The sequence below is a fragment of the Lipophrys pholis genome (assembly GCF_963383615.2).
Source record: "Lipophrys pholis genome assembly, contig: SCAFFOLD_28, whole genome shotgun sequence".
In the NCBI taxonomy this organism is placed as follows: domain Eukaryota; kingdom Metazoa; phylum Chordata; class Actinopteri; order Blenniiformes; family Blenniidae; genus Lipophrys; species Lipophrys pholis.
In genome coordinates this window covers 826,825-853,683 of record NW_028292088.1, presented here as the reverse complement: position 1 = coordinate 853,683, position 26,859 = coordinate 826,825, and the positions used below count along the sequence as shown (strand labels likewise).

Here is a 26,859-nt window from a genome sequence, read left to right as displayed (position 1 = left end):
CCTGTCCCAGTACCTGTCTCTGTCCCAGTGCTTGTCTCTGTCCCAGTACCTATACCTGTCCCAGTACCTGTCTCTGTCCCAGTGCTTGTCTCTGTCCCAGTCCCAGTACCTGTACCTATACCTGTCCCAGTACCTGTCTCTGTCCCAGTGCTTGTCTCTGTCCCAGTCCCAGTACCTGTACCTATACCTGTCCCAGTACCTGTCTCTGTCCCTATACCTGTCTCTGTCCCTGTCTGTCTCCCCTCACTCCAAACTCCACTACATGTCCTTGTTTATTCCCCCTGTAGTTAGGCTGGCTTCCTGAAGCCATAAAGGGGACTGACTGCAGTACACACAGTACACACAACAGTATTTCCCAGTGTACTGAACAACAGTTGAAAGATCAGTGTTGTTTGTTTTCCGGGACGTCTGGACGTTCAGACAATCCGTCCCCCATGAGTTTGTCTTTATGGACGATGCAGATTAACCAGAGAGGGGGACGGAGTGTCATCGGCCACAGAGCCGCTCTGGAAGTTCCTGTTCGACATGGAGCATCACAATGGGTGCTGACACCTCCATGACGCACGGCGTCCTCCACCCGTCAGGCCAACCAGACAACACCACCCGCAGGCTGTCCTCTCTTCTCCGTTTTCAGTTGATTCTTTTCAGGTAAAAACCAAAAGACGACAAAAGTTTCAGCTTATTTATCTCCGGAGGTTCATGTTCACAATCCAAAGTATTTAGTACCATTAGAACTATTTTAGTATAATGGCAAAGTGTACAAAGAAGAGTACTTACTATTATGCCCAGTTAGACTGAGACTAACCCCAACTCCAACCTTAACCCCAACCCTACACTACCCCTAAACCTACCCTAACCCCAACCCTACCCCTAACACTACCCCTAACACTACCCCTAAACCTACCCTAACCCTACCCCTAAAACTACCCTACCACAAACCCCAACCCAACCCTACCCTACCCCTAACACTACCCCTAAACCTACCCTAACCCTAACCCTAACATTAACACTACCCCTAAACTTACCCTACCCCTACCCTAACCCAACCCTACCCTACCCCTAACACTACCCCTAAACTTACCCTAACCCTAACCCTAACCCTACCCCTAACATTAACACTACCCCTAAAACTACCCTACCACAAACCCCAACCCAACCCTACCCTACCCCTAACACTACCCCTAAACCTACCCTACCCCTACCCTAACCCAACCCTACCCTACCCCTAACACTACCCCTACCCCTAAACCTACCCTAACCCTAACCCTAACCCTACCCCTAACATTAACACTACCCCTAAAACTACCCTACCAAAAACCCCAACCCAACCCTACCCTACCCCTAACACTACCCCTAAACCTACCCTACCCCAACCCAACCCTACCCTACCCCTAAACCTACCCTAACCCTAACCCTAACCCTACCCCTAACATTAACACTACCCCTAAACCTACCCTAACCCTAACCCTAACCCTACCCCTAACATTAACACTACCCCTAAAACTACCCTACCCTAACCCTACCCTACCCTACCCCTAACACTAACACTACCACTAGCACTAACACTACCACTAGCACTAACACTACCACTAAACCTATGCCTAATCCTAATCCTAATCCTAATCCGAATCCTAATCTTAATCCTAATCCTAATCCTAATCCTAATCCTAATCTTAATCCTAATCCTAATCCTAATCCTACCCCTAAGTGTGAACATTTGGTGCAAACTTTGCAGGACACACACCTCATAGACGTACAAGGTATTTTGCAGTTTGTTTGTAGTTTTGTGAATTGAGTTATAAATTAGTATTTTGATGAGACCAGTCTATCCGGTAAATTGTGTTTTAACAAATGTAAAAAGCCCCCCCCCCCCCCCCCCCACACACCCCCCCCCCCCCCCCCCCCCCCCCCCAGAAGTAGATGTGAGGCGGAGAGAAATGAAGAGAGTTTTTCTAAATGACCACATGGAAGTTTCCAGTTTATTGAAATCAGCTGCTTCCAGTCTCACGACTCATCAAACAGTTTTAGAAACACAAAGGCTGTTTCAGGACGACACCACATATATCGAGTGTGTGTGTGTGTGTGTGTGTGTGTGTGTGTGTGTGTGTGTGTGTGTGTGTGTGTGTGTGTGTGTGTGTGTGTGTGTCAGAGCACAGTTTCCTCAAAGACAAACACTTTCTGCACAAACATCTTCATTATAATACAGCCGACGGTCTGGGAGACACACAACAGGTCAACAGAGGACGGACACGTCTGGATCACAAACAATCAAAGCAAGCCCCCCCCCCCCCCCCCCCCCCCCCCCCCCATCACCCCCCCTCACATAAAATGGTTCACTTCATTTGTCTTGGTTTGCTGAATGTGTCTTCCGTCCCCCTGCATGTCTTCACCCCAGGTCCCGTCCACACGTCTCAAAGTCATGTCGTACATATGATCGGTCAAAAACCGCGGTTACATGAAACGGCGGCGTGTGGGCGGGGCCTCGCGTTGCCCTTTGATGCTAATGCTACGTGGCGAGCAACAGTTGGTTCTGTGAGGCGGGAGCAACTCAGACAGAGCGACTCGTTGCTCTGTCTGTGAGGCGGGAGCAACTCAGACAGAGCAACACATTGCTCTGTCTGTGAGGCGGGAGCAACACAGACAGAGCGACTCGTTGCTTTGTCTGTGAGGCGGGAGCAACTCAGACAGAGCGACACGTTGCTTTGTCTGTGAGGCGGGAGCAACTCAGGCAGAGCGACACATTGCTCTGTCTGTGAGGCGGGAGCAACACAGACAGAACGACACGTTGCTTTGTCTGTGAGGCGGGAGCAACTCAGACAGAGCGACACATTGCTCTGTCTGTGAGGCGGGAGCAACTCAGGCAGAGCGACACATTGCTCTGTCTGTGAGGCGGGAGCAACTCAGGCAGAGCGACACATTGCTCTGTCTGTGAGGCGGGAGCAACACAGACAGAGCAACACGTTGCAAAAAAACGGAGCAGCCATCGTGTGAATTTCTGTCTGCGTTTGATCCTGCGGCCTGATTGGACCGTGCAGCTTCCTGTTTGACCCCCCCCCCCCGGGTCCGGACCCGCCCCGGGTCTGGACCCGCCCCGGGACTGGGGTCTGCGTCTCATAAGGCTGTTGGCTGAAATAAACCTGGAAATGAAACCCCTCCCACACAAACGGCCTGCGACCACAGAAGAAGAAGCGGCTTTGCTGCAGAACGGCTACGAAGACACCAAACAGTGAGGACTGGACGCAGGACTGGACGCAGGACTGGACGCAGGACTGGACGCAGGACTGGACGCAGGACTGGACGCAGGACTGTCACACGCAAACATCTTGGCTTTTTTTTTTTTTGTCTTGTGTATTTCTTCCTTTTTCGTAGAACAAAATAGATCCTCTGAGGGTAACCTGGTTCCTGTCAGTCATACTCGTCGTCTTCGGGATCCATGTCTCCGCCCTGGTAGAAGGTCCCCTGAGCCGAGTACGACCTGGTCTTCATGGAGCAGTTGGAGTCCATCAGGATGGCCTGGGGAGAGGGGCGTGGAGCGAGCGGTCAGTCACTGGGCTGGTCCTCAGAACCACCTTGCTTCCACACAGTTCTCACTGTTCTGCAGTGAAAAGCTCCTGAAATACTTCTCATGATAAAAGTTATCCTACGTCTCAGAATCTCAGCTCAACCTTTGATCATATCCAGATTTGATCAGAGGTTCTTTAAAACATTTCTCTGTGGCCGCCGTCGCCCCGCGGTTCCACAGCAGCTGACTTCACACTCCAGAACCGGCCAGAACAACACCAGTCCAAACAACAGGAAACTGCAGCTCCTGAAGCTGCTGGGAAAACAATCCAGAAGGTTCTGAAACATGGAACGGCTGGATGGAACCATGGAGCAGAGCGGGTGGAACCATGGAGCAGAGCAGATGGAACCATGGAGCAGAGCGGGTGGAACCATGGAGCAGAGCAGATGGAACCATGGAGCAGAGCAGATGGAACCATGGAGAAGAGCGGATGGAACCATGGAGCAGAGCGGGTGGAACCATAGAGAAGAGCGGATGGAACCATGGAGCAGAGCGGGTGGAACCATGGAGCAGAGTGGGTGGAACCATGGAGAAGAGCGGATGGAACCATGGAGCAGAGCGGGTGGAACCATAGAGAAGAGCGGATGGAACCATGGAGCAGAGCGGGTGGAACCATGGAGCAGAGTGGGTGGAACCATGGAGAAGAGCGGGTGGAACCATGGAGTAGAGCGGATGGATGGAAGCAGGTTAGATGATAGAACATGATGTCTGCACAGGAGTGATGGAGAGCAGCAGGTCATATAGGTGGTGGAGGAGGTTGTGATGGAGGAAGAAGAGATGGAGGAGGAGGTAGAGGAGGTAGATGGAGCTGCAGGATGACATATGTCATGTCTGAAGACATCAGTCTGATGGTGTCAGTCTGATGGTGTCACTCTGATGGTGTCAGTCAGATGGTGTCAGTCTGATGGTGTCAGTCTGATGAAGGTGTCATTCTGATGATGTCAGTCTGATGAAGGTGTCAGTCTGATGGTGTCAGTCTGATGATGTCAGTCTGATGATGTCACTCTGATGGTGTCCGTCTGATGGTGTCAGTCAGATGAAGGTGTCAGTCTGATGGTGTCACTCTGATGATGTCACTCTGATGGTGTCAGTCAGATGGTGTCAGTCTGATGAAGGTGTCAGTCTGATGGTGTCACTCTGATGGTGTCAGTCAGATGGTGTCAGTCTGATGGTGTCAGTCAGTCTGAAGGTGTCAGTCTGATGATGTCAGTCTGATGATGTCAGTCTGATGATGTCACTCTGATGGTGTCCGTCTGATGGTGTCAGTCAGATGAAGGTGTCAGTCAGATGGTGTCAGTCTGATGGTGTCAGTCAGTCTGAAGGTGTCAGTCTGCTGGTGTCAGTCAGTCTGAAGGTGTCAGTCTGATGGTGTCACTCTGATGGTGTCAGTCTGATGGTGTCAGTCTGATGAAGGTGTCAGTCTGATGGTGTCACTCTGATGATGTCACTCTGATGGTGTCAGTCAGATGGTGTCAGTCTGATGAAGGTGTCAGTCTGATGGTGTCACTCTGATGGTGTCAGTCTGATGAAGGTGTCAGTCTGATGGTGTCACTCTGATGGTGTCAGTCTGATGGTGTCAGTCAGATGGTGTCAGTCTGATGAAGGTGTCAGTCTGATGGTGTCACTCTGATGGTGTCAGTCAGATGGTGTCAGTCTGATGGTGTCAGTCAGTCTGAAGGTGTCAGTCTGATGGTGTCACTCTGATGATGTCACTCTGATGGTGTCAGTCAGATGGTGTCAGTCTGATGAAGGTGTCAGTCTGATGGTGTCACTCTGATGGTGTCAGTCTGATGAAGGTGTCAGTCTGATGGTGTCACTCTGATGGTGTCAGTCTGATGGTGTCAGTCTGATGAAGGTGTCAGTCTGATGGTGTCACTCTGATGGTGTCAGTCAGATGGTGTCAGTCTGATGAAGGTGTCAGTCTGCTGGTGTCAGTCTGATGAAGGTGTCAGTCTGATGGTGTCACTCTGATGATGTCACTCTGATGATGTCAGTCTGATGGTGTCACTCTGATGGTGTCAGTCAGATGAAGGTGTCAGTCTGAAGGTATCAGTCTGAAGGTGTCAGTCTGATGGTGTCAGTCTGATGGTGTCAGTCTGATGAAGGTGTCAGTCTGATGGTGTCAGTCTGAAGGTGTCAGTCTGATGGTGTCAGTCTGATGGTGTCAGTCTGATGAAGGTGTCAGTCTGAAGGTGTCAGTCTGATGGTGTCAGTCTGATGAAGGTGTCAGTCTGATGGTGTCACTCTGATGATGTCACTCTGATGGTGTCAGTCAGATGGTGTCAGTCAGTCTGAAGGTGTCAGTCTGATGGTGTCACTCTGATGGTGTCACTCTGATGGTGTCAGTCAGTCTGCTGGTGTCAGTCTGATGAAGGTGTCAGTCTGAAGGTGTCAGTCTGATGGTGTCAGTCTGATGGTGTCAGTCTGATGGTGTCAGTCTGATGAAGGTGTCAGTCTGATGGTGTCAGTCTGAAGGTGTCAGTCTGAAGGTGTCAGTCTGATGGTGTCAGTCTGATGGTGTCAGTCTGATGAAGGTGTCAGTCTGATGGTGTCAGTCAGTCGGATGGTGTCAGTCTGATGATGTCAGTCTGATGAAGGTGTCAGTCTGATGGTGTCAGTCTGATGGTGTCAGTCAGATGAAGGTGTCAGTCAGATGAAGGTGTCAGTCTGATGGTGTCAGTCAGATGAAGGTGTCAGTCTGAATGTGTCAGTCTGATGGTGTCAGTCTGATGGTGTCAGTCTGATGGTGTCAGTCAGATGAAGGTGTCAGTCAGATGAAGGTGTCACTCTGATGGTGTCAGTCAGATGAAGGTGTCAGTCTGAATGTGTCAGTCTGATGGTGTCAGTCTGATGGTGTCAGTCAGTCGGATGGTGTCAGTCTGAAGGTGTCAGTCTGATGGTGTCAGTCAGATGAAGGTGTCAGTCTGATGGTGTCAGTCAGATGAAGGTGTCAGTCTGAATGTGTCAGTCTGATGGTGTCAGTCAGATGGTGTCAGTCTGATGGTGTCAGTCAGATGAAGGTGTCAGTCTGAAGGTGTCAGTCTGATGAAGGTGTCAGTCTGAAGGTGTCAGTCTGATGAAGGTGTCAGTCTGATGGTGTCAGTCTGATGAAGGTGTCACTCTGATGGTGTCACTCTGATGGTGTCAGTCTGACGGTGTCAGTCTGACGGTGTCAGTCTGATGGTGTCAGTGGGGCTCCGTCAGTCAGTCAGTGGTGCTCAGCTGTTGCTCTCCTCCAGTTAAAGCCTGTAAAACACGACACACTCAGTTTCCCTGAAGCTCCAGAACCAAAGTCCAAACGTCTCCAAACAGTTTCTGCTTCACAGGAAAGAAGAACCTGAGCTGGAACCTGTCCTGCTTCAACTGGGCAGAACCCGGAGCCCTCGGGAATCCAACCGACAACCGAGGGTTAACACTGAGCAGATCTCCACCCACTTCAAATGCTCCACACTGATCCTGGAGAACGGCTGGAAGCTCCACCAGAGGTCATGACCTCTACTCAGAATGAACAGCGCAGCTGATGGAGGTTTACTGATGGAGGTTCAGACTGATGGAGGTTTACTGATGGAGGTTCAGACTGATGGAGGTTTAGACTGATGTAGGTTTAGATTGATGGAGGTTTAGACTGATGTAGGTTTACTGATGGAGGTTTAAACTGATGGAGGTTTAGGCTGATGGAGTTTTAGATTGATGGAGGTTTAAACTGATGGAGGTTTAGACTGATGGAGGTTTAGACTGATGTAGGTTTAGATTGATGGAGGTTTAGACTGATGGAGGTTTACTGATGGAGGTTTAAACTGATGGAGGTTTAGACTGATGGAGTTTTAGATTGATGGAGGTTTAGACTGATGGAGGTTTAGACTGATGGAGGTTTAGACTGATGTAGGTTTAGATTGATGGAGGTTTAGACTGATGGAGGTTTACTGATGGAGGTTTAAACTGATGGAGGTTTAGACTGATGGAGTTTTAGATTGATGGAGGTTTAAACTGATGGAGGTTTAGACTGATGGAGGTTTAGACTGATGGAGGTACAGACTGATGGAGGTTTAGACTGATAAAGGTTTAGATTGATGGAGGTTTAAACTGATGGAGGTTCAGACAGATGGAGGTTTAGACAGATGGAGGTTTAAACTGATGGAGGTTCAGACAGATGGAGGTTTAGGCTGATGGAGGTTTAGACTGATGTAGGTTCAGATTGATGGAGGTTTACTGATGGAGGTTCAGACTGATGGTTTACTGATGGAGGTTTAGATTGATGGAGGTTTAGACTGATGGAGGTTTAGACTGATGGAGGTTTAGGCTGAGGGAGGTTTAGATTGATGGAGGTTTACTGATGGAGGTTTAGATTGATGGAGGTTTAAGCTGATGGAGGTTTAGACTGATGGAGGTTTAGGCTGATGGAGGTTTAGATTGATGGAGGTTTAGGCTGAGGGAGGTTTAGACTGATGGAGGTTTAGACTGATGGAGGTTTAGATTGATGGAGGTTTAGACTGATGGAGGTTTAGACTGATGGAGGTTTAGGCTGATGGAGGTTTAGATTGATGGAGGTTTAGACTGGTGGAGGTTTAGACTGATGGAGGTTTAGGCTGATGGAGGTTTAGATTGATGGAGGTTTACTGATGGAGGTTTAGACTGATGGAGGTTTAGGCTGAGGGAGGTTTAGATTGATGGAGGTTTAGACTGATGGAGGTTTAGGTTGAGGGAGGTTTAGCTTGATGGAGGTTTAGACTGATGGAGGTTTAGACTGATGGATGTTTAGACTGATGGAGGTTTAGGTTGATGGAGGTTTAGACTGATGGAGGTTTAGACTGATGGAGGTTTACAGATGGAGGTTTAGACTGATGGAGGTTTAGGTTGAGGGAGGTTTAGCTTGATGGAGGTTTAGACTGATGGAGGTTTAGACTGATGGAGGTTTAGGTTGAGGGAGGTTTAGCTTGATGGAGGTTTAGACTGATGGAGGTTTAGACTGATGGATGTTTAGACTGATGGAGGTTTAGGTTGATGGAGGTTTACAGATGGAGGTTTAGACTGATGGATGTTTAGACTGATGGAGGTTTAGACTGATGGATGTTTAGACTGATGGAGGTTTAGGTTGATGGAGGTTTACAGATGGAGGTTTAGACTGATGGATGTTTAGACTGATGGAGGTTCAGACAGATGGAGGTTTAGACTGATGGATGTTTAGACTGATGGAGGTTTAGACTGATGGAGGTTTACAGATGGAGGTTTAGACTGATGGAGGTTTAGACTGATGGAGGTTTACAGATGGAGGTTTAGACTGATGGAGGTGACGCCTCCCAGCTTCACACACCTCAGTCTCATGGTGATGTCATCATCAAGCTTGTAAAACAGACCAATAAGCAGCTCTTACTGCATTGAGGGGTGTGGCACTGGCAGAGGGCTGGAACCTGCAGAACCCCGGGTTTAGCACCTCCTCTGGTTAGAACCTCCTCTGGTTAGAACTTCCTCTGGTTAGAACTTCCTCTGGTTAGCACCTCCTCTGTTTAGAACCTCCTCTGGTTAGCACCTCCTCTGGTTAGAACCTCCTCTGGTTAGCACCTCCTCTGTTTAGCACCTCCTCTGGTTAGCACCTCCTCTGGTTAGAACCTCCTCTGTTTAGAACCTCCTCTGGTTAGCACCTCCTCTGGTTAGAACCTCCTCTGGTTAGAACCTCCTCTGGTTAGAACCTCCTCTGGTTAGCACCTCCTCTGGTTAGCACCTCCTCTGGTTAGAACCTCCTCTGGTTAGAACCTCCTCTGGTTAGCACCTCCTCTGGTTAGAACCTCCTCTGGTTAGGTTTAATAAGCTGCAGACATTCTTACTATTTTCTCTTCCTGTCCTGGTGGGTTCCTGAGGAAGATGCAGAGAGGAGAGAACAAGATATCCACGATTCCAATGATGGTCATGAGCCAGGGGAAGCCGATGCTCTCTGCGATGGATCCCCCGATGGACGGACCTGGAGGAGGAGGGGCCAGCAGGTTATCTGACCGAGTGCTCGCTGGCGGTGGATCAGCGTACCACCAGACACTCAGTGAAGCTTCAGGCCACGTTGCTGCTCCAGAAGTTTCCTCACCTAAGGCGAAGCCCATGCAGAACGCTACGTCAGCAATGGCGTAGACGCTCCCGTACACCGACACGTGCCTCAGGTCCACCAGGTAGCCCATGATGGGCATCATGGAGGAGTCCACCATTCCTGGAACACAGCTCCACGTTAGCACCACCGCAGCCACACTCCCACCATCCCCCCACAGCCACACTCCCACCATCCCCCCACAGCCACACTCCCACCATCCCCCCACAGCCACACTCCCACCATCCCTCCCACCGCAGCCACACTCCCACCATCCCCCCACAGCCACACTCCCACCATCCCCCCACAGCCACACTCCCACCATCCCCCCACAGCCACACTCCCACCATCCCTCCCACCGCAGCCACACTCCCACCATCCCCCCGCAGCCACACTCCCACCATCCCTCCCACCGCAGCCACACTCCCACCATCCCCCCACAGCCACACTCCCACCATCCCCCCACAGCCACACTCCCACCATCCCTCCCACCGCAGCCACACTCCCACCATCCCCCCGCAGCCACACTCCCACCATCCCTCCCACCGCAGCCACACTCCCACCATCCCTCCCACCGCAGCCACACTCCCATCATCCCACCGCAGCCACACTCCCACCATCCCTCCCACCGCAGCCACACTCCCATCATCCCACCGCAGCCACACTCCCACCATCCCTCCCACCGCAGCCACACTCCCATCATCCCACCGCAGCCACACTCCCACCATCCCACCGCAGCCACACTCCCATCATCCCACCGCAGCCACACTCCCACCATCCCCCCCACCGCAGCCACACTCCCATCATCCCACCGCAGCCACACTCCCACCATCCCTCCCACCGCAGCCACACTCCCACCATCCCACCGCAGCCACACTCCCACCATCCCTCCCACCGCAGCCACACTCCCATCATCCCACCGCAGCCACACTCCCACCATCCCCCCGCAGCCACACTCCCACCATCCCTCCCACCGCAGCCACACTCCCACCATCCCTCCCACCGCAGCCACACTCCCACCATCCCACCGCAGCCACACTCCCACCATCCCTCCCACCGCAGCCACACTCCCACCATCCCCCCACAGCCACACTCCCACCATCCCCCCACAGCCACACTCCCACCATCCCACCGCAGCCACACTCCCATCATCCCCCCGCAGCCACACTCCCACCATCCCCCCACAGCCACACGCCCACCATCCCCCCACAGCCACACTCCCACCATCCCTCCCACCGCAGCCACACTCCCACCATCCCCCCGCAGCCACACGCCCATCATCCCCCCACAGCCACACTCCCACCATCCCCCCACAGCCACACTCCCACCATCCCTCCCCCCACAGCCACACTCCCACCATCGCCCCACAGCCACACGCCCACCATCCCCCCACAGCCACACTCCCACCATCCCCCCACAGCCACACTCCCACCATCCCCCCCACAGCCACACGCCCACCATCCCCCCACAGCCACACTCCCACCATCCCTCCCACCGCAGCCACACTCCCACCATCCCCCCGCAGCCACACTCCCACCATCCCCCCACAGCCACACTCCCATCATCCCCCCACAGCCACACTCCCACCATCCCACCGCAGCCACACTCCCATCATCCCCCCGCAGCCACACTCCCACCATCCCCCCACAGCCACACTCCCACCATCCCTCCCACCGCAGCCACACTCCCACCATCCCACCACAGCCACACTCCCACCATCCCTCCCACCGCAGCCACACTCCCACCATCCCACCGCAGCCACACGCCCATCATCCCCCCACAGCCACACTCCCACCATCCCCCCACAGCCACACTCCCACCATCCCTCCCCCCACAGCCACACTCCCACCATCCCCCCGCAGCCACACTCCCACCATCCCCCCACAGCCACACTCCCATCATCCCCCCACAGCCACACTCCCACCATCCCACCGCAGCCACACTCCCACCATCCCTCCCACCGCAGCCACACTCCCAGCGCCACACTCACCGATCGCGAAGCCAACGCCGAAGTTGGGGAGGATGAGGCCGTAGATGTTGGAGGCGAACGGGACCTGAGCAGGAACACAGTTCATCATTTACAATATCGATTCAACACAAGGTGAGGATTAGAGGACGTCTCACTGCACATCCTCCACATGCTCTGGTTTCAAACTGTCCATGTGATTCAGACGCATGGCTTCAGGCAGCGAGCCGTCTGGCCGTCCAGCCGTCCAGCCGTCCAGCGTCCAGCGTCCAGCGTCCAGCCGTCATTTGGACGCTCAATGTTCAGAAAAGACGTCTGAATAAATAGACGTGTTGCTCAAAGCTTCTAAATGTGTCTTTAATGTCCGTCTCTACTTGTCACCGTCTAATTTGGTCTAAATTCCTCTTTTTTCACTAAACTAGAGGAAATGATCGTCTCCAGACTTCTGCTTTGTATTGCGCCCAGTAACGAGCAACGGGATTGGTCCATTCATACCATGTGGTTTCTAGGTTTAGAAAGGCGGCCTCTGATTGGTCGGTAATTCTCTGACTCATCCTGATGGATTTGGAGGAATTTCCTTTCCAAGATGTTGAGGAATTCTCTCTGCAGAATCCACAGGTGCTTTGAACTCTATGGCCCTTTGATCTATCTCAGCTTTCATTTCCAAAATGTTGACATGTTTGAAGAACTCAACATCATTCATGCTTTTCATTGAAGAATCAAAGATTCTTTGCTGTGAAAATGTTGATTTGGATCTAAGTCTTGACAATCCTGCTGGTTCCCTCAGCAGTTGAATTCAGTGTGACTGTGACGTTCTAAGGTCTTGGGACTGAGCTCTAGGAGGCCTGCAGAGAACCAATCAAACTAATAAGAGGAGGAGAGAAACTAGTTCCTGTTCAGAGTCTCCAGCTGCTCACTTTAGGCTGCAGAGAGAAGCAATGTCAAACTACAGGACATGGAGTGGAGTTTAGAGTGAGGGGACAGGGACAGGGATGGGGACAGGGACGGGTAGAGATAGAGGGACTGGGACAGGGACTGGGATAGGTAGAGATAGAGGTAGAGGGCCAAGGATGGGGACAGGGATGGGAACAGGGACCGGCAAAGGTACAGGTACAGGTACAGGTAGAGGTAGAGGGACAGGGTCAAGTAGAGGTACAGGGACAGGTACAGGGAGAGGTAGAGGGACAGGGACGGGTACAGGTCGAGGGACAGGGGCAGGGACAGGGACTGGGATAGGTAGAGGTAGAGGGACAGGTAGAAATAGAGGTAGAGGGACAAGGACAGGGACGGGAACAGGGACCGGCAAAGGTACAGGTACAGGTAGAGGTAGAGGGACAGGGTCAAGTAGAGGTACAGGGACAGGTACAGGTACAGGTACAGGTAGAGGTAGAGGTAGAGGGACAGGGACGGGAACAGGGACCGGCAAAGGTACAGGTACAGGTAGAGGTAGAGGGACAGGGACAGGGACAGGGACAGGTAGAGGTAGAGGTACAGGGACAGGGACAGGTACAGGGACAGGTAGAGGTAGAGGGACAGGGACAGGTAGAGGTAGAGGGACAGGGACAGGGACAGGGACAGGGACAGGTAGAGGTAGAGGTACAGGGACAGGTACAGGGACAGGTAGAGGTAGAGGGACAGGGACAGGTAGAAACCATCACCAATGAAAAGAAGCTATAACATTAAAAGACCAAAAACTTTTAAACAAAGTTAGAAAAGACTTATGAAGCATCAGAGGGCAGAGTTCCAGGAGATGGACGGGTCTCAAGGTTCTAGAGAGCAGCGCTCTGGATCTACTTACACAGATCACACTGATTCCAACCAGAGCCATTCCAACGAGCGCACAGAGCCACCTGGGGGGGAGAGGAGGAGTCAGCATCACCTCAACCTGCAGACACAGCCACCACGGCAAGTTCATGTCTCCAGGACCCACCTCCACCTGGTCTGGACCCACCTGCACCTGGTCTGGATTAACCTCTACCTGGTCTGGAATAACCTCCACCTAGTCTGGATATCAACCTCCACCTGGTCTGGACCCACCTGCACCTGGTCTGGATTAACCTCTACCTGGTCTGGAATAACCTCCACCTAGTCTGGATATCAACCTCCACCTGGTCTGGACCCACCTGCACCTGGTCTGGATTAACCTCCACCTAGTCTGTATTAACCTCCACCTGGTCTGGATCCACCTAGTCTGTATTAACCTCCACCTGGTCTGGATCCACCTCCACCTGGTGTGGATTAACCTCCACCTGGTCTGGACCAACCTCCACCTGGGGACCAGGGGTCTGGATCTCTTCCTGGTCTGGATGTTTCATATTCGACAGTAAATCTGAGCATTAAAAGCTTTCTAGAGCAGAAGTCCCATTTTGAGAAGAATTCAGGTGTAATGTGCTCCACCCTCAGTGTGTTGGATGCATAATGTGCTCCACCCTCAGTGTGTTGGTGTAATGTGCTCCACCCTGAGGGTGGTGGTGTAATGTGCTCCACCCTCAGTGTGTTGGATGCATAATGTGCTTCACCCTCAGTGTGTTGGTGTAATGTGCTCCACCCTGAGTGTGGTGGTGTAATGTGCTCCACCCTCAGTGTGTTGGATGCATAATGTGCTCCACCCTCAGTGTGTTGGTGTAATGTGCCCCACCCTGAGTGTGGCGGTGTAATGTGCTCCACCCTCAGTGTGTTGGATGCATAATGTGCTCCACCCTCAGTGTGTTGGTGTAATGTGCTCCACCCTCAGTGTGTTGGATGCATAATGTGCTCCACCCTGAGTGTGTTGGTGTAATGTGCCCCACCCTGAGTGTGGCGGTGTAATGTGCTCCACCCTCAGTGTGTTGGATGCATAATGTGCTCCACCCTCAGTGTGTTGGTGTAATGTGCTCCACCCTGAGTGTGGTGGTGTAATGTGCTCCACCCTCAGTGTGTTGGATGCATAATGTGCTCCACCCTCAGTGTGTTGGTGTAATGTGCCCCACCCTGAGTGTGGTGGTGTAATGTGCTCCACCCTCAGTGTGTTGGTGTAATGTGCCCCACCCTGAGTGTGGTGGTGTAATGTGCTCCACCCTCAGTGTGTTGGTGTAATGTGCCCCACCCTGAGTGTGGTGGTGTAATGTGCTCCACCCTCAGTGTGGGTGGAGGAGCTCCAGCTGTTGTCAGATGTTTCAGTAATCCAACCTGCTGAAAGTAAAAGTATCAAGTTTGGCAGAATCCAGTTCCGTCAGAAATCCGTTGATCCAGGTTTTGTTTGTCTCTTAATGTGTTACTGAGTTTCAGGTCTGAGTTTGAACTCCACCCACATTTCTACCTGAGTCGGAGTGGAGGGACAGGATGACCTTTAACCTTTCCTCCATTCAGCAGATGAAACCATGAAAGGAGAACCAACGTTCAGGTTGCTCAGGTCAGACTGTCAAAACTTTCTTAACTAGTACTTCCTGTACTTCAGTCCTCGTATCGTTGATACTCTCCTATCGATGGAGTGACGGAGGATCACCAGGTCTGACTGAACACAGTTGGTAGAAAACTTCAGGGACTTCTGCTGCAAACAGCTGGAGGCCAGAAGCTTGCTGCTGCTGGTGTGTGTTCAGAGGAGCAGGTGTGTTCAGAGGAGCAGGTGTGTTCAGAGCGGCAGGTGTGTGTGTTCAGAGGAGCAGGTGTGTTCAGAGGAGCAGGTGTGTTCAGAGGAGCAGGTGTGTTCAGAGCAGCAGGTGTGTTCAGAGGAGCAGGTGTGTGTGTTCAGAGGAGCAGGTGTGTTCAGAGGAGCAGGTGTGTTCAGAGCAGCAGGTGTGTTCAGAGCAGCAGGTGTGTTCAGAGCAGCAGGTGTGCAGCACTGAGGGGGAAGTGTGGTTAGCACAAAAGCTGTAGTGACACATAAAGAGTGTGTGGCTTCAGGGAGTGAAACATAAAGAGTGTGAGGTGTCAAGGAGTGTGGTGTCAGGGAGTGAAACGTAAAGAGTGTGTGGTGTCAGGGAGTGTGGTGTCAGGGAGTGAAACATAAAGAGTGTGAGGTGTCAGGGAGTGAAACAAAGAGTGTGTGGTGTCAGGGAGTGAAACAAAGAGTGTGTGGTGTCAGGGAGTGTGGTGTCAGGGAGTGAAACATAAAGAGTGTGAGGTGTCAGGGAGTGAAACATAAAGAGTGTGTGGTGTCAGGGAGTGAAACATAAAGAGTGTGAGACGTCAGGGAGTGAAACATAAAGAGTGTGTGGTGTCAGGGAGTGTGGCGTCAGGGAGTGAAACATAAAGAGTGTGTGGTGTCAGGGAGTGTGGTGTCAGGGAGTGAAACATAAAGAGTGTGTGGTGTCAGGGAGTGTGGTGTCAGGGAGTGAAACATAAAGAGTGTGAGGCGTCAGGGAGTGTGGTGTCAGGGAGTGAAACATAGAGTGTGAGGCGTCAGGGAGTGTGGTGTCAGGGAGTGAAACATAAAGAGTGTGAGGCGTCAGGGAGTGAAACATAAAGAGTGTGGTGTCAGGGAGTGAAACATAAAGAGTGTGTGGTGTCAGGGAGTGTGGTGTCAGGGAGTGAAACATAAAGAGTGTGAGGCGTCAGGGAGTGAAACATAAAGAGTGTGGCGTCAGGGAGTGAAACATAAAGAGTGTGGCGTCAGGGAGGCTTCAATAGAGTGAAACTCATTTAGAGCAGCGGAAACCAACATGGAGAGAAGATAGAGCGTCGGGCTGCTCACCTCCCCATCCTGTGAGCCAGAGAGCCGAAGATGTAGGTTCCAATAAGGTAGGAGATGGAGGCTGGCAGGAACGCCACGCCTGGACACACACACACACACACACACACACACACACACACACACACACACACACACACACACACACACACACACACACACACACACACACACACACACACACACACACACACACACACACACACACACACACACACACACACACACACACACACACACACAGGGTGAGATAAGCAGATCTCTATCTCTGCTGCTGTTCGTCTTCCATTGTCTCTAATCATGACTTGGTGCTCTGCACCTGCCAGCATGTGGCAGCCTAATATCCTGTCCCCCCTCTCCACCCCCCCCCCCCCCCCATCCTCTCCACCCCCCCCCATCCTCTCCAACCCCCTCTCCACCCCCCTCTCACCCCCCCCACACACACACTATCTCACCCAGACTTCATAGAGCTGATGGCACCAACAAACCCATAACAGATAAAAGTCTCTCTACAGAAAAGCTCCGCAAATAAAGAGGAGGTGATCAGGTAGGACAGTAACTCTGGGGGTATAGTATAGTACTATCTGCTGGTACAGGAGGAAGATGCTCTATGATCTGATGTTAGAGGAAGAAGATGCTCTGTAATTGACATTAGAGGAGGAAGATGCTCTATGATTTGATGTTAGAAGAAGACGATGCTCTGTAATCTGACATCAGAGGAGAAAGAGGCTCTATAATCTGATGCAAGAGGAAGAAGATGCTCTATAATCTGATGTTAGAGGAGGAAGATGCTCTATAATCTGATGCAAGAGAAAGAAGATGCTCTATAATCTAATGGTAGGGGAGGACGGTGCTCTATAATCTGGATTAGAGGGGGAAGATGCTCTATAATCAGAGCAGGCTCAGCATTAATACATCTTCTCTATGAAACATCTTCCTCCAGTTCAGCATTAATATTTATATCATCTGGATCATAAACAGGTCGTTGCACTGAAACACGACGTGGTAGTTCACCTGTTCTCTATGAAGAAAGTGTGTGTGTGTGTGTGTGTGTGTGTGTGTGTGTGGGTGTGTATGTGTGTGCGTGTGTGTGTGTGTGTGTGTGTGTGTGTGTGTGTGTGTGTGTGGGTGTGTATGTGTGTGCGTGTGTGTGTATGTGTGTATGTGTGTGTGTGTGTGTGTGTGTGTGTGTGTGCATACCGAGCTGCCACTTCCTGGCACACATGGTCTCCATCATCCAGATTGGCAGCGTCGGCTCCAGCATGGCGATGGCCATGTTCCCGAAGCAGATTGCACCTGAGGACCATCACAGGTGAGAACAGGTCGTTCCAGCTTGTTTCTGCTGGATTATTTAATCTCTGGTTCCACACCAACAGACCTGAAGGCGACGACTCAGCACAGCAGGGGATTAAAGTATAATCTCTGTTCAAATACACTTTCATGATCAGAATCTAATGTCAAATATGCGTTAATAGTATAACTGGAAGCAGATGCAATAATTTAAACTGGAAGGTCAGTCAGCTGATCATTTAATCCCTCAGCCCAGGAACTGGAACAGTACTGTTGTGTACTGCAGTTATTAGAGATATGACTGCAGTTATTAGAGATATTACTGCATACTGCAGCTATTAGAGATATTACTGCAGTTATTAGAGATATTACTGCAGCTATTGGAGATATTACTGCATACTGCAGTTTTTGGGAGATATTACTGCAGTTATTGGAGATATTACTGCATACTGCAGCTATTGGGAGATATTACTGCAGTTATTAGAGATATTACTGCATACTGCAGTTATTGGGAGATATTACTGCAGTTATTAGAGATATTACTGCAGTTATTGGAGAGATTACTCAATACTGCAGTTATTGGGAGATATTACTGCAGTTATTGGAGATATTACTGCATACTGCAGCTATTGGGAGATATTACTGCAGTTATTAGAGATATTACTGCAGTTATTAGATATATTACTGCATACGGCAGCTATTGGAGATATTACTGCATACTGCAGTTATTGGGAGATATTACTGCAGTTGTTAGAGATATTACTGCATACTGCAGTTATTGGAGATATTACTGCATACTGCAGTAATTGGGAGATATTACTGCAGTTATTAGAGATATTACTGCAGTTATTGGAGATATTACTGCATACTGCAGCTATTGGGAGATATTACTGCAGTTATTAGAGATATTACTGCAGTTATTAGAGATATTACTGCATACGGCAGCTATTGGAGATATTACTGCAGTTATTAGAGATATTACTGCATACTGCAGCTATTGGAGATATTACTGCATACTGCAGTTATTGGGAGATATTACTGCAGTTATTATAGATATTACTGCAGTTATTAGAGATATTACTGCACACTGCAGCTATTGGGGATATTACTGCAGCTATTGGTGAGTAATATTACTGTACAGTAAATCTAGTGGATAGTATTACTTTGACCCTGGACCTCCAGCACCACTGTGCGCTATGGAAGCCAATGAGGCTCAAAAATCAATTTGAAATGTTTTAACAGAAATACTTTTTCATTTTCAGATTAAACTGCATTTCTTTGACTCATAAATAAAAATGAATACTCGATCATCCAAACTGCATTTTAATCTTGTAATACGAGCTCATTCTGGTTCTGGATTAGAAAAGGTCCTTTAAGTTTTACTTCTAAAAGACGCTCCAGCAAAGAGAGACTAAAACTCATTAATGTCAGATTTGAAGTATTAGCAGAAATACTTTCCATTCTCAGGTTCTGGCTGCTCAGTTTGACTCATAAATAAAAGTATCAAAACTTCAAACAAACTGCGTTTTCTTTTTCTTACTCAGGTTGAACATTTTGTAGCAGAACTCAACAGAGAACCAGAAGAGGAACTACTTCTTCACTCTCATGTCCGCAGAACAAAAGGATGAATATTCATACCAGGAGAGAGAGGTCAGGAGCCGCTCTGCCTCCTCTGACTGCCGCTCTGTCTCCTCTGACTGCCCCTCTTCTGAACGGTGGAACCAGGAACAGCGTGGCAGAGGCGTATTGTCAGGTTCTCTCATAGCGAAGGAACCGTGCTTGTTCAGTGATCTGTTGTTCTGTGAGGTTGTGCAGTCACTGAACGTACCCCGGTTGTTGAACGTACCCTGGTTGTTGAACGTACCCCGGTTGTTGAACGTACCCCGGTTGTTGAACGTACCCCGGTTGTTGAACGTACCCTGGTTGTTGAACGTACCCTGGTTGTTGAACGTACCCTGGTTGTTGAACGTACCCTGGTTGTTGAACGTACCCTGGTTGTTGAACGTACCCTGGTTGTTGAACGTACCCCGGTTGTTGAACGTACCCCGGTTGTTGAACGTACCCTGGTTGTTGAACGTACCCCGGTTGTTGAACGTACCCCGGTTGTTGGACGTACCCCGGTTGTTGAACGTACCCTGGTTGTTGAACGTACCCCGGTTGTTGAACGTACCCCGGTTGTTGAATGTACCCTGGTCGTTGAACGTACCCTGGTTGTTGAACGTACCCTGGTTGTTGAACGTACCCTGGTTGTTGAACGTACCCTGGTTGTTGAACGTACCCCGGTTGTTGAACGTACCCTGGTTGTTGAATGTACCCCGGTTGTTGAACGTACCCCGGTTGTTGAACGTACCCCGGTTGTTGAACGTACCCCGGTTGTTGAACGTACCCTGGTTGTTGAACGTACCCTGGTTGTTGAACGTACCCCGGTTGTTGAACGTACCCTGGTTGTTGAACGTACCCTGGTTGTTGAACGTACCCCGGTTGTTGAACGTACCCCGGTTGTTGAACGTACCCTGGTTGTTGAACGTACCCCGGTTGTTGAACGTACCCTGGTTGTTGAACGTACCCCGGTTGTTGAACGTACCCCGGTTGTTGAACGTACCCTGGTTGTTGAACGTACCCCGGTTGTTGAACGTACCCCGGTTGTTGAACGTACCCCGGTTGTTGAACGTACCCCGGTTGTTGAACGTACCCTGGTTGTTGAACGTACCCCGGTTGTTGAACGTACCCCGGTTGTTGAATGTACCCTGGTCGTTGAACGTACCCTGGTTGTTGAACGTACCCTGGTTGTTGAACGTACCCTGGTTGTTGAACGTACCCTGGTTGTTGAACGTACCCCGGTTGTTGAACGTACCCCGGTTGTTGAACGTACCCCGGTTGTTGAACGTACCCCGGTTGTTGAACGTACCCCGGTCGTTGAACGTACCCTGGTTGTTGAACGTACCCCGGTTGTTGAACGTACCCCGGTTGTTGAACGTACCCCGGTTGTTGAACGTACCCCGGTTGTTGAACGTAACGTCTTTTCATGAAAGTGAAAAAGTGAATCTCTCTCTAGGTTCTGAGTTTCTGCCAGAACAAGTTCAACCTGAATCAGGAGATGAAGATGCAGTTTGAATGAAGTATTAGTATTTCATGTATGAGTCAGATGAAGCAGCCATATCCTTCAAATGAAAAGTATTTCTGCTCAATATTTTTTAATCTTCATATTGGACTTTTCTAAAAGGATTTTGGTCCCAATCTGCTGGAGCGTCTTTTTAGAATTAAATCTTAATCCTCGTTTTCTTTTTCATGAAGTCCAGAATAAGCAGCCTTGTCACAGAAAATTAAAATGACGTTTGGATGATTATTCATTTTTAATATTGCAGTTTAATCTGAAAATGAAAAAGTATTTCTGTTAAAATCTTTTAAATTGATTTTTGAGCCTCATTAGCTTCCATAGTGAGGAACCTGGGATCTACTTTTGACCTGGACCTGGACCTGGACTGGACCTGGACCTGGACTCGACCTGGACTGGACCTGGACCTGGACTGGACCTGGACTGGACCTGGACCTGGACCAGGACTGGACCTGGACCTGGACCAGGACTCCTTTCTTTTACCTAATGCGTCAAGATCAGGACCATGTTGACTCAGAATGACGCTGAGAAATAGTACCTGACAGGAAGTACTGGCAGGAAGTACTGGCAGGAAGTACTGGCAGGAAGTACTGACAGGAAGTATGGACAGGAAGTCCTGACAGGAAGTATGGACAGGAAGTACTGGCAGGAAGTACTGAGAGGAAGTATGGACAGGAAGTCCTGACAGGAAGTATGGACAGGAAGTACTGACAGGAACCAGAAGAGATCACATCCCTCCACCATGAGCTTCCTGTTCAATCTAGAATCCTTCTTAACAAGCAGCTCCATCGTCTGTTAGAGACCGTTAGTCCATCTGATCCAGAACACTGGAACGCTGCCCCCTGGAGGTTCCTAGGTTTTCTACACAACACTGGGTTCTCAGTGCTGCCCCCTGGAGGTTCCTAGGTTTTCTACAGAACACTGGGTTCTCAGTGCTGCCCCCTGGAGGCTCCTAGGTTTTCTACAGAACACTGGGTTCTCAGTGCTGCCCCCTGGAGGTTCCTAGGTTTTCTACAGAACACTGGGTTCTCAGTGCTGCCCCCTGGAGGTTCCTAGGTTTCCCTCCAGTAGAATGGAGGCGGAGCTTCCCGCAGTGAATGCTTGTCCAAACACTTGTTCTCCTCGGTCCCATGCAGAGACTTTAAAAACAGAAAAGACAAACAGTGAGACGGTTCTCTTACCAGCTGCGACCACAATGTAGGGATCCTTCATGAGTGTGAGCAGCGGCGTTCCCTTCTGACTCTGTGAAGGGTTAAGGTAGGGTTAAGGTAGGGTTAGGGGTAGGGGTAGGGTTAGAGTTAGGAATAGGGGTAGAGTTAGAGTTAGGGGTAGGGGTAGGGTTAGGGTTAGGAATAGGGTTAGGGTTAGAGTTAGAGGTAGGGTTAGGAATAGGGTTAGGGTTAGAGTTAGAGGTAGGGTTAGGGTTAGGAATAGGGTTAGGGTTAGAGTTAGAGGTAGGGTTAGGGTTAGGAATAGGGTTAGGTTTAGGAATAGGGTTAGGGTTAGAGTTAGAGGTAGGGTTAGGGTTAGAGTTAGGAATAGGGTTAGGGTTAGAGTTAGGAATAGGGTTAGGGTTAGAGTTAGGAATAGGGTTAGGGTTAGGAATAGGGTTAGAGTTAGAGTTAGAGGTAGGGTTAGGGTTAGAGTTAGGAATAGGGTTAGGGTTAGGAATAGGGTTAGAGTTAGAGTTAGAGGTAGGGTTAGGGTTAGAGTTAGGAATAGGGTTAGAGTTAGGAATAGGGTTAGGGTTAGAGTTAGGAATAGGGTTAGGGTTAGGAATAGGGTTAGAGTTAGAGTTAGAGGTAGGGTTAGGGTTAGAGTTAGAGGTAGGGTTAGGGTTAGAGTTAGGAATAGGGTTAGGGTTAGAGTTAGAGTTAGGAATAGGGTTAGGGTTAGGAATAGGGTTAGGAATAGGGTTAGGGTTAGGGTTAGGAATAGGGTTAGGGTTAGAGTTAGAGGTAGGGTTAGGGTTAGGAATAGGGTTAGAGTTAGAGTTAGAGGTAGGGTTAGGGTTAGGAATAGGGTTAGGGTTAGGAATAGGGTTAGGGTTAGAGTTAGAGGTAGGGTTAGGGTTAGAGTTAGAGGTAGGGTTAGGGTTAGAGTTAGGAATAGGGTTAGGGTTAGAGTTAGAGTTAGGAATAGGGTTAGGGTTAGGAATAGGGTTAGGAATAGGGTTAGGGTTAGGGTTAGGAATAGGGTTAGGGTTAGGAATAGGGTTAGGGTTAGAGTTAGGAATAGGGTTAGGGTTAGGGTTAGGAATAGGGTTAGGGTTAGAGTTAGGAATAGGGTTAGGGTTAGAGTTAGGAATAGGGTTAGGGTTAGGAATAGGGTTAGGGTTAGAGTTAGGGTTAGGAATAGGGTTAGGAATAGGGTTAGAGTTAGGAATAGGGTTAGGGTTAGAGTTAGGAATAGGGTTAGGGTTAGAGTTAGGAATAGGGTTAGGGTTAGGAATAGGGTTAGAGTTAGAGTTAGGGTTAGGGTTAGGGTTGGAGTTAGGGTTAGGGTTTATTTCAATCTATAAATTGTAAATATGATGCATGTAACCTGTGTTACTCTTCCCAACAGATATTTGCTCCATAAACATTTGGTTGTGTTTATAAGAGTGACTGGACAATAGAACAAACGGAATAATGACTTCTCTTTAAGAACATGCCAAGGTGGAACCCTCCATTTAGTACAGTAGAACCTCTGAGGACCTGGTCAGAGTGCCACCCTGTACTGGACACGTCCCTGTGCAGGACACGTATGTACCTGTTAACACACCTGAGTGAGGACAACCTGCTGACGAGGACAAAGGACAGGTTCTCCTGTTTTTAAGCTGAGCGACACTGAAACGGACAAAATACCTGGACTGGACCAGATTATTGGGACATTCAGGGATTGTGGAGTCAGATTAGTTCTAAATCAGAATCGTGGTGCTGCTCTGTGAAGCTGCTCTACGTTAGTTTGACTTTCCTTTTCCAGCAGAGAACATAAGGAACCGGGATTAACCCTAACTAACCTTAACCCTAACCCAACCTAACATAACCTATCCCTAACCCAAACTAACATAACCTATCCCTAACCCAACCTAACCTATCCCTAACCCAAACTAACCCAAACCGTAACAAACCCTAACCCTAATTAACCCTAACCCTAAAACTAACCATACCCCTAACACACCTTAACCCTAACTAACAATAACCCTAACCCTACCCCTAACAAACCCTAATCCTAACCCTAACTAACCCCAACCCAACCCGACCTAACCTAACCCTACCCCTAACACACCTTAACCCTAACTAACAATAACCCTACCCCTACCCCTAACAAACCCTAATCCTAACCCTAACTAACCCCAACCCAACCCGACCTAACCTAACCCTACCCCTAACAAACCTTAACCCTAACTAACAATAACCCTAACCCTAACAAACCCTAATCCGAACTAACCCTAACCTTTAATAACCCTAACCTAACCCTAACCCTAACCTTAACCCTAACCCTAACCTTAACCCTAACCTAACCTAACCCTAACCCTAACTAACCCTAACCCTAACTAACCCTAACCCAAGAGGCTCCAGTCTGGTCCCACCAATCAAGGAGCTTATAGAGGATCTATAGAAGGTATAAACTGACTGTATGTGGTCCCTTAAGTTCATTAAATCTTATGTGATAATTATTTTGTATACATCTTATATACATGTGTATATGTATTTATATTGTGTACATCTTGTACTGGTTCAGGTATGTACTTTTAAATAACTAGAACATATTTGATGTTTGGTTCCTTCAATATCAACTGGTCCTACAATTTGTCCTCGTGACCGTCTCTCCGAAGAGAGGACACCTGTCTTCAGGGGACACTTGGCCTTGGATTGTAGGGCGTCCCTACATCAGAGGACCAATGAGACGAGGGTTAAAGGAATCCAGATTGGGATTGGAGGCGTCTGAAATGGCCGGGATTACAGGAAGTGTGTGTTTGTTGTGAGTTCTAGTGAGACGATGAGGAGTGAAGTGATGCTGCAGGGAAATCTGCTGCCTGATGAAGCAGCGAGGGTGAAGCAGCGAGGGTGAAGCAGTTAGGGTGAAGCAGTTAGGGTGAAGCAGTTAGGGTGAAGCAGTGAGGGTGAAGCAGTGAGGGTGAAGCAGCGAGGGTGAAGCAGTTAGGGTGAAGCAGTGAGGGTGAAGCAGTGAGGGTGAAGCAGTGAGGGTGAAGCAGTTAGGGTGAAGCAGTGAGGGTGAAGCAGTGAGGGTGAAGCAGTTAGGGTGAAGCAGTGAGGGTGAAGCAGCGAGGGTGAAGCAGTTAGGGTGAAGCAGTGAGGGTGAAGCAGTGAGGGTGAAGCAGTGAGGGTGAAGCAGTTAGGGTGAAGCAGTTAGGGTGAAGCAGTGAGGGTGAAACAGTGAGGGTGAAGCAGTGAGGGTGAAGCAGCGAGGGTGAAGCAGTGAGGGTGAAGCAGTGAGGGTGAAACAGCGAGGGTGAAGCAGCGAGGGTGAAGCAGTGAGGGTGAAGCAGTGAGGGTGAAACAGCGAGGGTGAAGCAGCGAGGGTGAAGCAGCGAGGGTGAAGCAGCGAGGGTGAAGCAGTGAGGGTGAAACAGTGAGGGTGAAGCAGTTAGGGTGAAGCAGTGAGGGTGAAACAGTGAGGGTGAAGCAGTGAGGGTGAAGCAGTGAGGGTGAAGCAGTGAGTGAAGCAGCGAGGGTGAAGCAGCGAGGGTGAAACAGCGAGGGTGAAGCAGCGAGGGTGAAGCAGTTAGGGTGAAGCAGTGAGGGTGAAGCAGTGAGGGTGAAGCAGTGAGGGTGAAGCAGTTAGGGTGAAGCAGTGAGGGTGAAGCAGTGAGGGTGAAGCAGTTAGGGTGAAGCAGTGAGGGTGAAGCAGTGAGGGTGAAGCAGTGAGGGTGAAGCAGCGAGGGTGAAGCAGTGAGGGTGAAGCAGTGAGGGTGAAGCAGCGAGGGTGAAGCAGTTAGGGTGAAGCAGTGAGGGTGAAGCAGTGAGGGTGAAGCAGTGAGGGTGAAGCAGTTAGGGTGAAGCAGTTAGGGTGAAGCAGTGAGGGTGAAACAGTGAGGGTGAAGCAGTGAGGGTGAAGCAGCGAGGGTGAAGCAGTGAGGGTGAAGCAGTGAGGGTGAAACAGCGAGGGTGAAGCAGCGAGGGTGAAGCAGTGAGGGTGAAGCAGTGAGGGTGAAACAGCGAGGGTGAAGCAGCGAGGGTGAAGCAGCGAGGGTGAAGCAGCGAGGGTGAAGCAGTGAGGGTGAAACAGTGAGGGTGAAGCAGTTAGGGTGAAGCAGTGAGGGTGAAACAGTGAGGGTGAAGCAGTGAGGGTGAAGCAGTGAGGGTGAAGCAGTGAGTGAAGCAGCGAGGGTGAAGCAGCGAGGGTGAAACAGCGAGGGTGAAGCAGCGAGGGTGAAGCAGTGAGGGTGAAAGAGTGAGGGTGAAGCAGTGAGTGAAGCAGTGAGGGTGAAGCAGCGAGGGTGAAGCAGTGAGGGTGAAGCAGTGAGTGAAGCAGCGAGGGTGAAACAGTGAGGGTGAAGCAGTGAGGGTGAAGCAGTGAGGGTGAAGCAGTGAGGGTGAAGCAGTGAGGGTGAAACAGTGAGGGTGAAGCAGTGAGGGTGAAACGAGCCTGCTGCACCTGAAGACTTGGGTCCTGAACATTTCACTACTGAATCAGGAGGCTTCAGAAAGATGAGAGAGTTGATGAGGATCATAGTTTAATGAGAAACAATGAGAAGGTTTGACTGTCGGCAGAATGAACCTGAAGCAGGAGTTTACTGGGATACTTTACTCTGATACTTTACTCTGATACTTTACTCTGATACTTTACTCTGATACTTTACTCTGATACTTTACTCTGATACTTTACTCTGATAGGTTACTCTGATACTTTACTCTGATAGGTTACTCTGATAGTTTACTCTGATAGTTTACTCTGATACTTTACTCTGATACTTTACTCTGATACTTTACTCTGATAGTTTACTCTGATAGTTTACTGGGATAGTTTACTCTGATACTTTACTCTTATAGTTTACTGGGATAGTTTACTCTGATAGTTTACTCTGATAGTTTACTCTTATAGTTTACTCTGATAGTTTACTCTGATAGTTTACTCTGATAGTTTACTCTGATAGTTTACTCGGATAGTTTACTCGGATAGTTTACTCTGATAGTTTACTCTGATAGTTTACTCTGATAGTTTACTCGGATAGTTTACT

The 26,859-nt window shown here is 49.7% G+C and overlaps 1 protein-coding gene across 1 annotated transcript in view; it reads right to left on the bottom strand.

Annotated features, from left to right (window-relative positions):
- Positions 1-3,341: 3,341 nt before the first annotated feature.
- The window catches only part of slc18a2 (solute carrier family 18 member 2), a 67,483-nt gene continuing 43,965 nt past the window's right edge, over positions 3,342-26,859 (bottom strand). The window contains exons 8-15 of the mRNA XM_080493921.1: positions 21,854-21,914; positions 17,468-17,563; positions 16,271-16,349; positions 13,397-13,448; positions 11,623-11,686; positions 9,636-9,755; positions 9,385-9,518; positions 3,342-3,513 (exon numbers count right to left, since the gene is read on the bottom strand). Of these exons, the coding sequence (XP_080350047.1) occupies positions 3,406-3,513; positions 9,385-9,518; positions 9,636-9,755; positions 11,623-11,686; positions 13,397-13,448; positions 16,271-16,349; positions 17,468-17,563; positions 21,854-21,914 (714 nt within the window). The 3' untranslated portion in view covers positions 3,342-3,405. The remainder of the gene's footprint in view (positions 3,514-9,384; positions 9,519-9,635; positions 9,756-11,622; positions 11,687-13,396; positions 13,449-16,270; positions 16,350-17,467; positions 17,564-21,853; positions 21,915-26,859) is intronic.